The 12656-nt window shown below is 46.8% G+C and overlaps 1 protein-coding gene across 1 annotated transcript; it reads left to right on the top strand.

Moving 5' to 3' along the window:
* Nucleotides 1-1905: 1905 nt before the first annotated feature.
* LOC118087645 (C3a anaphylatoxin chemotactic receptor-like) lies at nucleotides 1906-8102 on the top strand. The gene is made up of 2 exons (XM_035120489.2): nucleotides 1906-2091; nucleotides 5753-8102. Exons 1-2 carry the CDS (start codon nucleotides 2079-2081, stop codon nucleotides 6721-6723), a joined length of 984 nt encoding a protein of 327 aa, XP_034976380.1. The 5' UTR covers nucleotides 1906-2078; the 3' UTR covers nucleotides 6724-8102.
* The last annotated feature ends 4554 nt before the right edge of the window (nucleotides 8103-12656 follow it).

Below are 12656 nucleotides of genomic sequence, written 5' to 3'. Positions count from 1 at the left end.
TACTGGAGACATATGTCTTTGTAATATGTCTTTGTAATATGTACTTGATTTAAAAAAATACACAGGCAGGCCATGGGTGGAGACAAACAGGCACTCTTGCAGGCGCGGTAGCATTTATCTATGTCTAGTATTTCATGGGCTGATGAGATTTCACACTTGACTCCTGAGACAAATCGAAATGATTAAGATGTACCTATTAATTCTGAGGCAGAATTTCAAATCTTTTTGCAGATTCATTGGGGAGCAAAATTTCCCCCCACTGCTAATGCAAAAGAACAGCTTTCATACATAGTGGAGGTCCCTTTTTTAGCACCTGAAAGCTGCTGCATGCAGACCATTACTCAGAATGTGAAGCCATTATTCAATCTTGTATATGGAAACAGAATCTCAAAACCCCCTTCTCCAATGTTGAGAATCACCCCAGATTTGAATGGATGAGATGGTCTATATGCAATTTTGTAAGGGTGTCCATTCCACAATGTCCTGTTCTTTCACACTTTAATCTGCTTTGCAGCTTTACTTCCTGTTTGATCAGAGAGTCAAACCATAGTTCTGCCCTTGAGGGCACGGCTTTCCTCCTTAAGAAATAGCTGGGAAGAGAGGACAGCAATCTAGATTAGCACTCTGGTGTGACAGTACATTTCTGAGCACAATTCAAAGTGTTTGTGTTGATCTTTAAAGCCCTAAACAGGCTTGGCCCAGTATACCTGAAGGAGCAGCTCCACCCCCATCGTTCTACCCGATGACAAGAAGCCAAGTTAAAAGGAACCAGGCAGAGGGCCTTTTCAGTAGTGGCGCCCACCCTGTGGAACACCTTCCCATCAGATGTCAAAGAGATAAACATCTGACGTTTAGAAGACATCTGAAGGCAGCCCTGTTTAGGGAAAATTTTAATGACTGATGTTTTGATGTATTTTTAATCTTTGTTGGAAGCCGCCCAGAGTTTCCCCAGCCATGTTGTTGGACTACAATTCCCATCTCCCCTAGCTAGCAGGACAAGTGGTCAGGGATGATGGGAGTTTTAGTCCAACAACACCCAACAGTTTGTACCTGGGTGAGGCACAGGGAGAAAAGGGAGTGGTTATGTTGCTGTATGATATTCTATTGCTCTAGATTGGGAGCATAGGTGCCGACAATGCGGGGCCCTGGGTGCCTGGGCACACGAAAATTTTAAATGAAGGGGCTGCCCCCCACCCCTGATTCCAATTGGTAGCATGTGCATGCCATGGGGCGTGTGTGTGTCATGTTAGCACGCCCCCCCCCCCACGATGTGCACACAGGGCAATCCAAATTAACATATAACAAATACAAATATCCAAATTAGCACATAACATTTAAAAACAATTCGAAGCAACCCCACCCCAAATAAAACAACACCCACCCACCCAAGTATTTCAATGCAATTCCTCGCATTGGTTCATTCACCCAGTGCAGACACTTTGTAAGGAAGGGCTGTGCTTAAGGGCAGAATTATGCCATGTAGGTCACACGTGGTTTGGTTCTCAGTTCAATAAAAATGAAACGTGTTGTGGCTATTGAGGTCTTGCAACTCACTGTAGACATGACTGCATGACTACCACCCCACTTCCAGTACTTGGAACTCACTAACAGATAACTAACTGCCTGTGCTCTCTCTGATCATTGCTCCATACTTTTCCTGCAGGAGGGAAGGGCCATAGCTCAGTGGCAGAGCCTCTGGCTTGCATGTATTCAATCCCCAGACTCTCCAGGTAGGGCTGCCTGGAACCCTGCAGAGCCTCTGCCAGTCAGTGTAAACCACACTGGCCTGGACGAGGCAATGGTCTGGCATGGTATAAGGCACGTTCCTTTGTTTCTATGAATCTCCTGGGAACTGAGCACTCGGATGTCACAGCTACTGATTTCCCTGCCTCATTTGTTGCATCACTGTCCGGGTTGTGCAAAGTGAGGAACAAACTGTTGTGTACCTCGGTCTTTGTTGCAACCGAGATTTCGCTGTCTCCCTCCTTGTATTTCTATAATTCACTGGAGAGGAGACGGTCATTGAATACATCCCTGGCTAAGAACCAGCTTGTCCTGAAGGCATTTGGAATCTGCACATGGTGAGCCAAGGTATGTGCAGGACCTGTGGCATGTAGTGGGCTTTTTTCCCCTTTCTCCTCAAACTTGAAGGCGGGAGGAGAGAGCTGTTGTTGCACCCGTGATTCATTTCTGCTCCCCTGTGGCTCCTGATCCAGCAGGTGCAGAAGGCTTTTGCAGTCTTTCAAATAATTAATTATGTGGATCACAGATCCTGATCCTCATTCCCTGCTTGTGGGCTTCCCAGAGGCATCTCATCAGCCACTGAGGGACACTGTGCGCTTGACTGGGAAACACATTTCATCTGTCCAGTTCAGTCGCATTTTCCGAACTGCAGGGGGTTGGACAAGATGACTCTTGGGGGTCCCATTCACCTGTACAATTCTATGGTTCTGTTAAAACAAGGGTGCCGCAGGATTGGATCCTCTTGCTTAACAGCTGTTAGACAGGAGGCTCTGATCCTGTGTAGCACTGCATCACAAGTGGGTTTTTTGGGGGGGAAGCTGTTTATCAAGCAGCACCCACACCCCACAGAATTGGTGCCTCAGCAATTGTTAAGCAGAGGCTTCGATCCTGTCGAGAAGGAAAGAGAAGTATCTTCTCCTGAGAAGATGCAGCCCCTCCGGTCAAGGAGGTCACAGACTCTCCCACTCAGTTTTCCTGCCCTGTCTGCCTCTCCATCTTGCCTGGTGGCCTGCGCCCTGATAGTCACCCTGGGCATAGTTGTAACTTTGTAAAGGTGGCATGCAAATAAAATGGTTGATTTGTTGATTGAATTTCACCAGAATCTACCTTTTTTTCAGTAGCATCTTAAAGACCAACTATAAAAAAAGCTTTATCATGTATAATGAGATAAGAATCCAATGTCCTCTAGGCTCAGCCTAGAGATTAATCATTGGATTCTTATCTCATTATACATGATAAAGCTTTTTTCAGCCATCTCACCCCTTGCTTTTTCCTGCAAGACCAATTGCAGTCCTTAACAGTCGTTAACAGTCGTCAACAGGTTTACCACTCCTATCAGCCAATCACCCATTCCCACCACCCTTCTGAGTAATACCCCTCCCCACCCTCTGACTATACATAAGGGTCTGGTGACTTCTGTTTCAGTGTATCTGAAGAAGTGTGCATGCACACGAAAGCTCATACCTATGACAAACTTAGTTGGTCTCTAAGATGCTACTGGAAGGAATTTTGTTTGTTTGTTTGTTTGTTTGTTTGTTTGTTTGTTTGTTTCAACTACATCAGACCAGCACGGCTACCTACCTGTACCTTCTTTTCAATAATTTTCAAGTGAAATTCATCCTCCCTCCCCACCGGTTAATGTATACCTGAAGGAGCATCTCCACCCCCATTGCTCCACCCGGACACCGAGGTCCAGCTCCGAGGGCCTTCTGGCTGTTCCCTCCCTGCGAGAAGTGAGGTTACAGGGCAGAGGGCCTTCTCGGTAGCGGCACCCACCCTGTGGAATGCCCTCCCATCAGATGTCAAGGAAATAAACAACTAACCAGTCAGGTAAAGGTAAAGGGACCCCTGACCATTAGGTCCAGTCATGACCGACTCTGGGGTTGCGCGCTCATCTCGCATTATTGGCTGAGGGAGCCGGCGTATAGCTTCCAGGTCATGTGGCCAGCATGACAAAGCCGCTTCTGGCAAACCAGAGCAGCACATGGAAACACCGTTTACCTTCCCGCTGTAGCGGTTCCTATTTATCTACTTGCATTTTGACGTGCTTTCGAACTGCTAGGTTGGCAGGAGCTGGGACCAAGCAACGGGAGCTCACCCCGTCACAGGGATTCGAACCGCCGACCTTCTGATCAGCAAGCCCTAGGCTCAGTGGTTTAACCACAGCGCCACCTGGGTCCCATAACCAGTCAGGTGGGCAGCATATAAAATTGTTGTTGTTGTTGATGATGATGATAAAAAAAACCGGGGAATGGTCGCAAAACTGCACAAGGCATTTTTGGTTCTGCACCAGCATTGGGTGGCATCTGCGTCACCACAAACTTTGACTCAAGGACTCATTTTGGACCAGCTCCTCTGACTTTTCAGAAGATGGGGAAGCTGCCCTCTCAGCCCACGAAGGGGAAGTTGTGGTCTCTTCTGAGCTCAGTGTTGTCGCTGGTTTCTCAACTTCCAGAATGTGTGGTGCTCCAGGCATGGGGTGAAGGGGGGCCTTGGGGGAGCAAGACACAGTCAAGCTTGGCAGCCCAAAGAGAACATCACATCAAGGAGTTGTTGTTTTTAAAGAGTCAGGCACAGATTGTGATATTGGAAGCGTTTAGATAGCTCAGCTTGTATTGTGTTTGCACGTTAGTAGCCCAGGCATGGTGAGTCCTCACAGATGCTCAGCCTAGAGATTAAACCAGGTGATCACTGCCATCTCAAGAGTTATTCTTTAGGCCAGTTGTTAGAAGCTGCAGGATTGGAGAACGCTCTTGTTTTCAGTTCCTGTTTGCTGGTTTCTCGCAGGGACCTAGCTGACCATTGTGAGAGCAGAATGCTGGACTTGACGGACCATGGCAGGCTCATCCAGCAAGCTCATCTTATGTTCTTATATGCAATTGTTCTGGCATTCCTCATCCAACATACCTCATTGAATTCAGGAGGACTTACTTATAAGTAGTAATTCTAAGATGCCATTAGAATTGTTTCAGTGGTTTGCTTCATTACAGGGTGTGGGCCTTGCATTGTAGCATTGTAGAAGTGGGATTGAATTTAGGCCTACAGTTCTCAGGCAAATTCTCCTAACACGTTTTCTCCCCCCCCAAAAAAAAGTGTACATCAGTCAAAATGGCATAAAAATGTGTTAGAAATTCACACTAAAATGCTCGAAAATTGTCATTTTTAAAATTGCTGCAGAAATGTGGAGAACCAAATTCAGGACCAGAAAAATAAGAAACAAAAAATGCCAGATTTGGTATAGCCTTCCATCCCTAGTCATACCTAACCTGGGGCCATTCATTTCAATGGGTCTACTCTGAATAAAATTTAGTTGGATACAACTCTCAGTTGGCACATGTAAAATACAGTGGTACCTCGGTTTTCAAACGTCTTGGAAGCCGAACGTTTTGGTTTTCAAGCACCCAAAAACCAGAAGAAATTGCTTCCATTTTCAAACGTGCCCCAGAAGTCGAACGGCTTCCACTGTGGGGGTTTGTTTGTTTGTTTCCCAATTTTCTCCATTGACTTTGCAGACTGCCCTTTGCGCCTCGGTTGTCGAACGTTTCAGAAGTTGAACTGTCTTATGGAACGAATTACGTTAGACAACTGAGGTACTAGATGATAGATAGATAGATAGATAGATAGATAGATAGATAGATAGATGAGAGAAGCCTAAGAAAGAAATCAAAATCTAAGACTGAAGATGCTCAGTGATCACAGAATGCTGAATGTCCACTGTAGGGAGAGGGGAGCTGGAAGGAGAGGAATGGAAAATCTTGAGAGAAGGAATGGCCAGCTGGCTGGAACACTGACCAAGGGCACTCCACACTACAACTGTTCTCACAGGTCCCACTCATTCCCATTGATAGCATATTGAGGGTCTCTGCACTAACTGGTACCACAGCAATATGGCGGCCCCCCACAGATGTTAAGTCAGGTTTGTTTGTTTTAGCGTATTGCCAGTAATCCAAGGTGTGAGATTTAAAGCGGGGAGAAAGACACTAAATATGGCCTGTTTCCTTTTCTGCAGACATCATGAACTCCTCAGCTGACCAGGTTGACACCACATCGGTGGAAGCCTCCATGCGCCACATCGCCATAGTAACCAACGTCATCATTCTGATCCTGGGCGTTAGCGGCAATGGGCTGGTGGTGTGGGCCGTAGCCAAGCGGGAGAAACGCAAGACCTTCACATCCACCTGCTACCTCAACCTGGCTGTGGCAGACCTCCTCTTCTCTGCTGGCCGTATCCCTGCCCTTGTGCAGGAGATCATGCACGGCAGCTGGCCCTTTGGCCTCGCCTTGTGCAAGCTCCACACTTTTGCCCGCTACCTCACGGTCTTCACCAGCGTCTTTGTCCTCACCGTCATCAGCGTACACCGGTGCCTGTTGATCGCGAGGCCCATCTGGGCCCGCAACCACCAGGGCCCTCGCTTTCAAGTCCTGGCATGCGCTGGGGCGTGGATCCTAGCTCTCGCCTTCAGCGCCCCTTATCTGGTGGTGCGCCATCTTGAAATAAAAAATGGATTGGCCTACTGCGTCTATCGGGGAGATCTCAAGAGAGCCACAGACCTGCCCCTGAGGCTGAGCAGGTTCTTTGGAGCATTCCTGGTGCCCTTCATCATCATCGCTGTGGCCTACTTGGTTCTGATTTGCAAGCTCCGCGGGCGGCGCTGGGAGGGCTCCCACCGCACCTTCGGTTTGGTGGCCACCATCGTGGTGCTCTTCTTCGTCTGCTGGCTCCCCCACCACATCTTTGTACTTCTCAGCACCGTGTCAGAAGAAAAGCACATGTGGGGGATTGGGCTCAAGCTGTCGAATGCTCTGGCGTACCTCCACAGCTGTGTCAACCCCGTGCTGTATGGCTTCGTGGGGTATGTCCGAAGCAGGGGTCTCCGTCGGCGGGCTTCTTTCTTGGGACTCTTCCGCAAAGCACTAACTGAAGAGGATGAAGTCTCCGCTGGGGCAGAAGCATCACGGAGCCTTAGTCAGAAGGTCTGAGAAGCAGTGAAAGGTTGGGACATTCTTGCAGGGAAGGCTTTGCCATGAAATCCCCTGGCTACTTTACTTTCAGAAAAGATGGGAGGTTGCAGTGCCTGTAACAAGAGATCTGGTGATCAGGAGAGCTGACTTTGATTCTGTACCTGTGACTTCCTTGATACTCAGAGCTGGATCTAGGCTTTAGTGTGCTCTCGAGAAAGATGACCTCTGCAGGCTTCTTGCCTCCACCTAAACACTGCCCAGTGCCCATTTTCCTCTGCATCTGGGCCTAATTTCAACCACTACCTAGAGCAGTAGGCAGACTAAGGCAGCTGCCTCCAGAAGCAGACATTAGGTGTTATGAAAACTGTGTTATTTAGTTTAATCGTATTGTATTTTTCTGGCAGAGAGGTGTGAGATAATTTTTGTTTTTTTTGCCTCTGGAGCCAAAACAACTTGACTAACCTTGGAAACTTTGCACCTTGATTTAGAACTGAGGGGTGTGAAGCATCTGCCTTGGGCCACCAGGTGTCTTGGGCCTGCTCTGGCCCAGAAAATAATGGCAAATATATTTGAAGATGACTATCATATTTCCACCCAGTCTCCTCTTATCCAGGCGAAACATACCCAGCTCTCTCAACCATTCCTCATAAGGCATGGTTTCCAGACCCTTGATCATCTTGGTCGCTCTCCTCTGCACACGTTCCAGCTTGTCAATATCCATCTTAAATTGTGGTGCTCAGACCTGGTCACAGGACTCCAGGTGTGGTCTGACCAAGGCAGAATAGAGTGGTACTATTACTTCCCTTGATCTGGACATTATACTTGATGCAGCCTAGAAGAACATTAGCCTTTTCTTTTCTTTTCTTTTTTTGCTGATGCATCATGCTGTTGACTCACGTCAAGCTTGTGGTCAACTAAGACCCCTAGATCCTTTTCACATGTACTACTACCAAGCCAGGCGAGCCCCATCTTATATTGGTGCAACTGGTTATTTCTTTCTAAGTGCAGAACCTTACATTTGTATCTATGGGAAAATGTTTCATTACTTTTGGCCCAGTTCTCCAATCTGTTAAGGTCGTCTGGCATCCCAGTTCTGTCTTCTGTAGCATTAGCTACTGCTTCCAGTTTGGTATCGTCTGCAAATTGGTCATAGGGCTTCAGTAAATTTTGAAATCAAATTGAAATTGGATTTGAATTAACTCTTGGCTTTAATAGGATGCATTTGATGTGAATTTAATTTTGGCTTGTTTTATATTTTGGTATTTGCTACATTCTGTTATATTGACTTCCATTCCAATCTGCTAATTGAGTTGTTTTCTGTTTTGCTGTCTTATGCTATGGGCTTCCCTAGGGAAAGCAAAAAAGCAGGATATAAGCAGCGAATAAAATGGAAGAGAAAGGACATTCTGGAAATTTCAGCTTAGTGTGAACACGTGCAAAATTGCCTTTGAAGAAGTTGTCTGTCCCCACCGCCACCTGGTTTCATTATCCCTTGGCCATCTGTACTCAGGGAGATGTGCGTTACAGCTTTCTATCCTCTAAAGGTCACTCTCCTATCCTTTCAGGACTATCTCGTAAACAATACACAGTCTAGACAGTCTCTTTCCAAAGAACAGATATATTATATTATCCATCAACCTAATTTGTCATCCTTTTTCTCTTTCTTAGAAGGTTCAATTACTGCACACATAAATGTCCTACTCCAACTACATTCTGCCTCATGAGGCCTTTCCATTCCTTTTGATAAGGCTTGATCCTGACCTGCATTTTCCTGCTGCCTAATCCCTGGGTCACTGCAGGGCCCATCATGGATGCAAGGATATATCTTTGGAAATGGCAAGGCAATATGTTTAGCAAGAAATGCTTGCTCAAAGGCATTTCTGTTATCTCACCAAATCATCTGGGGCTGTACTCTGAAACATTGGCAGGAGGTTGAGAATAGATTTTTTTAAAAAAAAATCACAGAATTTGATTCTGTGGGGACCTTGGGTGGAGGAATCTATCCGTTTCAGTTTCTCTCAGTTTCTCATTCCCACCCCCAATCTTAAATTAAGATCTTCACATTTCCACCGTAGCTTGCCATTTTTTAAACACAAGAATGCCCCTGTCAAGGTGGCCAGTATTCAGGGGTCATGTGGGGTTGCCATATTTCAAAAAGTAAAAACCAGGGCACCCCGAAAATTGTTGAGTTGAGCTTTTTTAAGGAAACCCCAAAAAGGTGTTCTGCCTTTGAAATCTTGGGAAAATCCGGGTGTATGGCAGCTCTAGGTGGGGGCAACTGAAGACCAACATATGGAGACCATGGGATGGGGGGAGCACACTGCACAGACCAGGTGCCCTTCCCTATACCCTGGACTTCCCTAATTCCTCCAGCCCCTTTTGTAAATGTCAGAGTAATCATAACACGTTCTCTGAAAATGCCAGCTCAGCAAACGCTCTAATCTCCTCATAATTGCTATTATACAACCTCACCAGCTAGGTAGAGTGCCTGCTTTCAGAACTGGGTTCATATTGCCACCTAGAGGCAAGAAGGACCAAGGAGAAATCCCTTCTGCCGGTTCTGTGTTCCTCGTTCATGGAGAAAAGTATTTCTGTACAACCACATCGTGAACTAGAATACACCATTACAAACAGTGCGGGAAATCGTTCAAATGACTGGCTAATTAAGCAGCTGCAAAGGTCTGTTGATTAAAAGTATTCAAGGTGTGCCCACAAGTCAATAGTGAGCATGCATGCCAAATCTCTGCTGGAAGAGTCTTCCACAGCGTTGAGGCCAGTGACATCAAATGCCCACCATCTAGTTGAAGCCAGCCGGACCTTTGTAACATGGGACACACACACACACACACACACACAAAACCCTCCAACATTCCTCAAATCAACTTCATTAGTGTAACAGAATGAACTGTGTTGATGGTGGGTAATGTACCATTCTTCCTGGTCAATGGCGTAAAGGTAAAGGCACCCCTGACCATTAGGTCCAGTTGCGGACGACTCTGGGGTTGCAGCGCTCATCTCGCTCTATAGGCCGAGGGAGCCGGCGTTTGTCCGCAGACAGCTTCCAGGTCATGTGGCCAGCATGACTAAGCCGCTTCTGGCGAACCAGAGCAGCGCACGGAAACGGTGTTTACCTTCCCGCCGGAGTGGTACCTATTTATCTACTTGTACTTTGTGCTTTTGAACGTCTAGGTTGGCAGGAGCAGGGACCAAACAACAGGAGCTCACCCTGTCACAGGGATTCGAACCACCAACCTTCTGATCGGCAAGCCCTAGGCTCTGTTGTTTAGACCACAGCACCACCCACGTCAACGGTGTAGCCTGACTAATAAAAATATGCAACTAGAAGGGCTAGAGGAATTCAACTGTTGCAAATCTGGGATCTTGACAAAATATCAAATTTCATTTTTTGCAAATTAAACAGTGTGCAAAGCCCCTGTCATTTTTAAAATTGCTGCAGAAATGTGGAGAAACAAATTTAGGACCGGAAAAATAAGAAACAAAAAAATGCCAAATTTGGTATAGCCTTCCATCCCTAGTCATGCCTAACTTGGGGCCATTCATTTCAATGGGTCTACTCTGAATAAAATTTAGTTGGATACAACTCTCAGTTGGCACATGTAAAATACAGTGGTACCTCGGTTTTCAAACGTCTTGGAAGCCGAACGTTTTGGTTTTCAAGCACCCAAAAACCAGAAGAAATTGCTTCCATTTTCAAACGCACCCCAGAAGTCGAACGGCTTCCACTGTGGGGGTTTGTTTGCATGTTTCCCAAGTTTCTCCATTGACTTTGCAGACTGCCCTTTGCGCCTCGGTTGTCGAACGTTTCAGAAGTTGAACTGTCTTCTGGAACGGATTACGTTCGACAACCGAGGTACCATTGTACTAGATGATAGATAGATAGATAGATAGATGAGAGAAGCCTAAGAAAGAAAGACTGAGTTGGTTTGGGGCCCAGATCCAGGTTAGGCTGCCCTGGATCATCCCATGTCACATCAGAGCCACTCCGAAGCACTGGATCATGCCCTGAATGGACCTGTGGGGGGCAGACATAGGACATATTGATATTCACGGCCTAATAGGAAAGCTTCTCAGCAGATGTTTTCCTTTTCTGCTAGTGACGAAGAATTTTGTGTTACTCAAAACTAGACCAATATAAGTTTAATTTCATGGTCCCTTATAGAACTCCTTTTATTTTTCAGTGCCTTTGTTCCAAGTTAGTAAAATAATTCCAAGTGAAGTAAATTGGCAATGCATAATGTAGAACTTCATAACTTTGATAGTTATTTCTACTCCCTGTGCCATATGTTACCATGTTTCCTTTGCCAAAGACCAAGGTAGCTCTGACCCATCGATCCATAGCTGTCAAGTTTTCCCTTTTCTCGAGAGGAAGCCTATTCAGCATAAGGGAATTTCCCTTTAAAAAGGTGAGAACTTGACAGCTATGCTTCGATCTCTTTCGGAGCCAAACGCCCTGCACTTCTTTTTCTTCATCATCAACTCTCTGGGCTCCAAGGTTGCCCTTGGCAACTCAGAAGAGGAAGAGAACTTAACCTGTGAAAAAGAAGTCCCCTGTGGGACTCAGATACAAGCTGCCTGTGCTGGAAACCATAGCTGCCAAGTTTTCCCTTTTCTCGTGAGGAAGCCTATTCAGCATAAGGGAGTCTCCCTTAAAAAAAAGGGAGAACTTGGCAGCTATGCTGGAAACTGCTTACAGGTGGCCTTCCAGGAGAAGCAACAGCCCTTCAGAACATTTGCACAAGAGATGCTAGGAAGGACGCTTTCTTGCCCGGAATGCATCGCTTGGAAACCGTAGAGACTGAGCTGTCCAAAGAGCCTAAGGGGTGAGGAAACATTGGCCCTCCATATGTTGCTGGACTATCAGTGGCTGCTGGCCAAGTTGACTATGTTCCACCTCCACTGTCAGAGACTGAATAGCAGGTCCCAGGCTGTCACTCTAACCACTACACTACTGCTGCCTCCTAGGGTACCTCATCCTTCCCTAAAACATGGGGTGATGGCAAAGGGCAGCTTTCCCCAGAATGCTTATGGGCTTTTTGTACAGAAAGGGGAGGCAAGGGTTCGTTTGGAAGCTCTGCTTGCAAATCAACAAGACAGAATTGATTGTTCCAGGGGTGAGAAGGAGCAGCCACTTCAGGTCAACAGGGTCACTGGTGGAAAACCAGGCAGGAGCCATTAGCAAACGAAAGAGATCCACGCCGTTGGTGTTCCAGGCCTATGCAGTAGCCTCAGGGCCCAGAGACCTCCTTTTGATCTGTAGGCTTTCGAATCCAGCAGTGCCATGAATTCAAGCAGCTACGTGCTCCCACTGTTAATCTAAGCGAAGGCAGGTCCATCATGTCAGATGAGCTCACCACCTCCTCAGCACACCAGCATCCTCGCCAAGCCCTCACAGGAGGCACTCGTAACGCCTGGCTTCCTTTAGTTGTCCGCGGCGTTTTTCTGGGAACAATGCCGCGAGATCGTTTGCTCCCTCTCAGTTGGAGAGACTATTGTGCTCACATTGGCAATCATCTCCTGCCGCTTTTAGCCCCTCTGGAAGCTGAACGCAAAGGATGCAGACGATGGCTCATAGCTAACCCCCTCCTCCTCCTCCTCGCCTCCCCGCATCCATGCACCTTTCAGATGGATTTGCAGGGAAATTAAGACTGAAATGGGACACTCTCCATTTCAGAAGCTAATGAAAGGAAGGCAAGAGAAAAATCGGGGGCCGTTTGTGTGAATGCAGGGTCTTGGCGTTCTGTCGTGGATGCTTTAGTTGTGATTCCTGCATTGCACCTAGTCAAACAGTTCTTTTGTTCTATGGGATGGTGCAGCGACTATCTCTGAACAGTTTTGCCCAGAGCAACGAGGGATGCATGTCACCATTGTTTTGCAATCTGTGTGGCAAGTGTAAATGATTAAAGCATTAGTGGCAAAGGTGAGTTTTAGAG

The sequence above is a fragment of the Zootoca vivipara genome, chromosome 6 (assembly GCF_963506605.1).
Source record: "Zootoca vivipara chromosome 6, rZooViv1.1, whole genome shotgun sequence".
In the NCBI taxonomy this organism is placed as follows: Eukaryota; Metazoa; Chordata; class Lepidosauria; order Squamata; family Lacertidae; genus Zootoca; species Zootoca vivipara.
The sequence above is the reverse complement of the archived record's forward strand: the minus strand, read 5'-3'. Positions and strand labels throughout refer to the sequence as shown.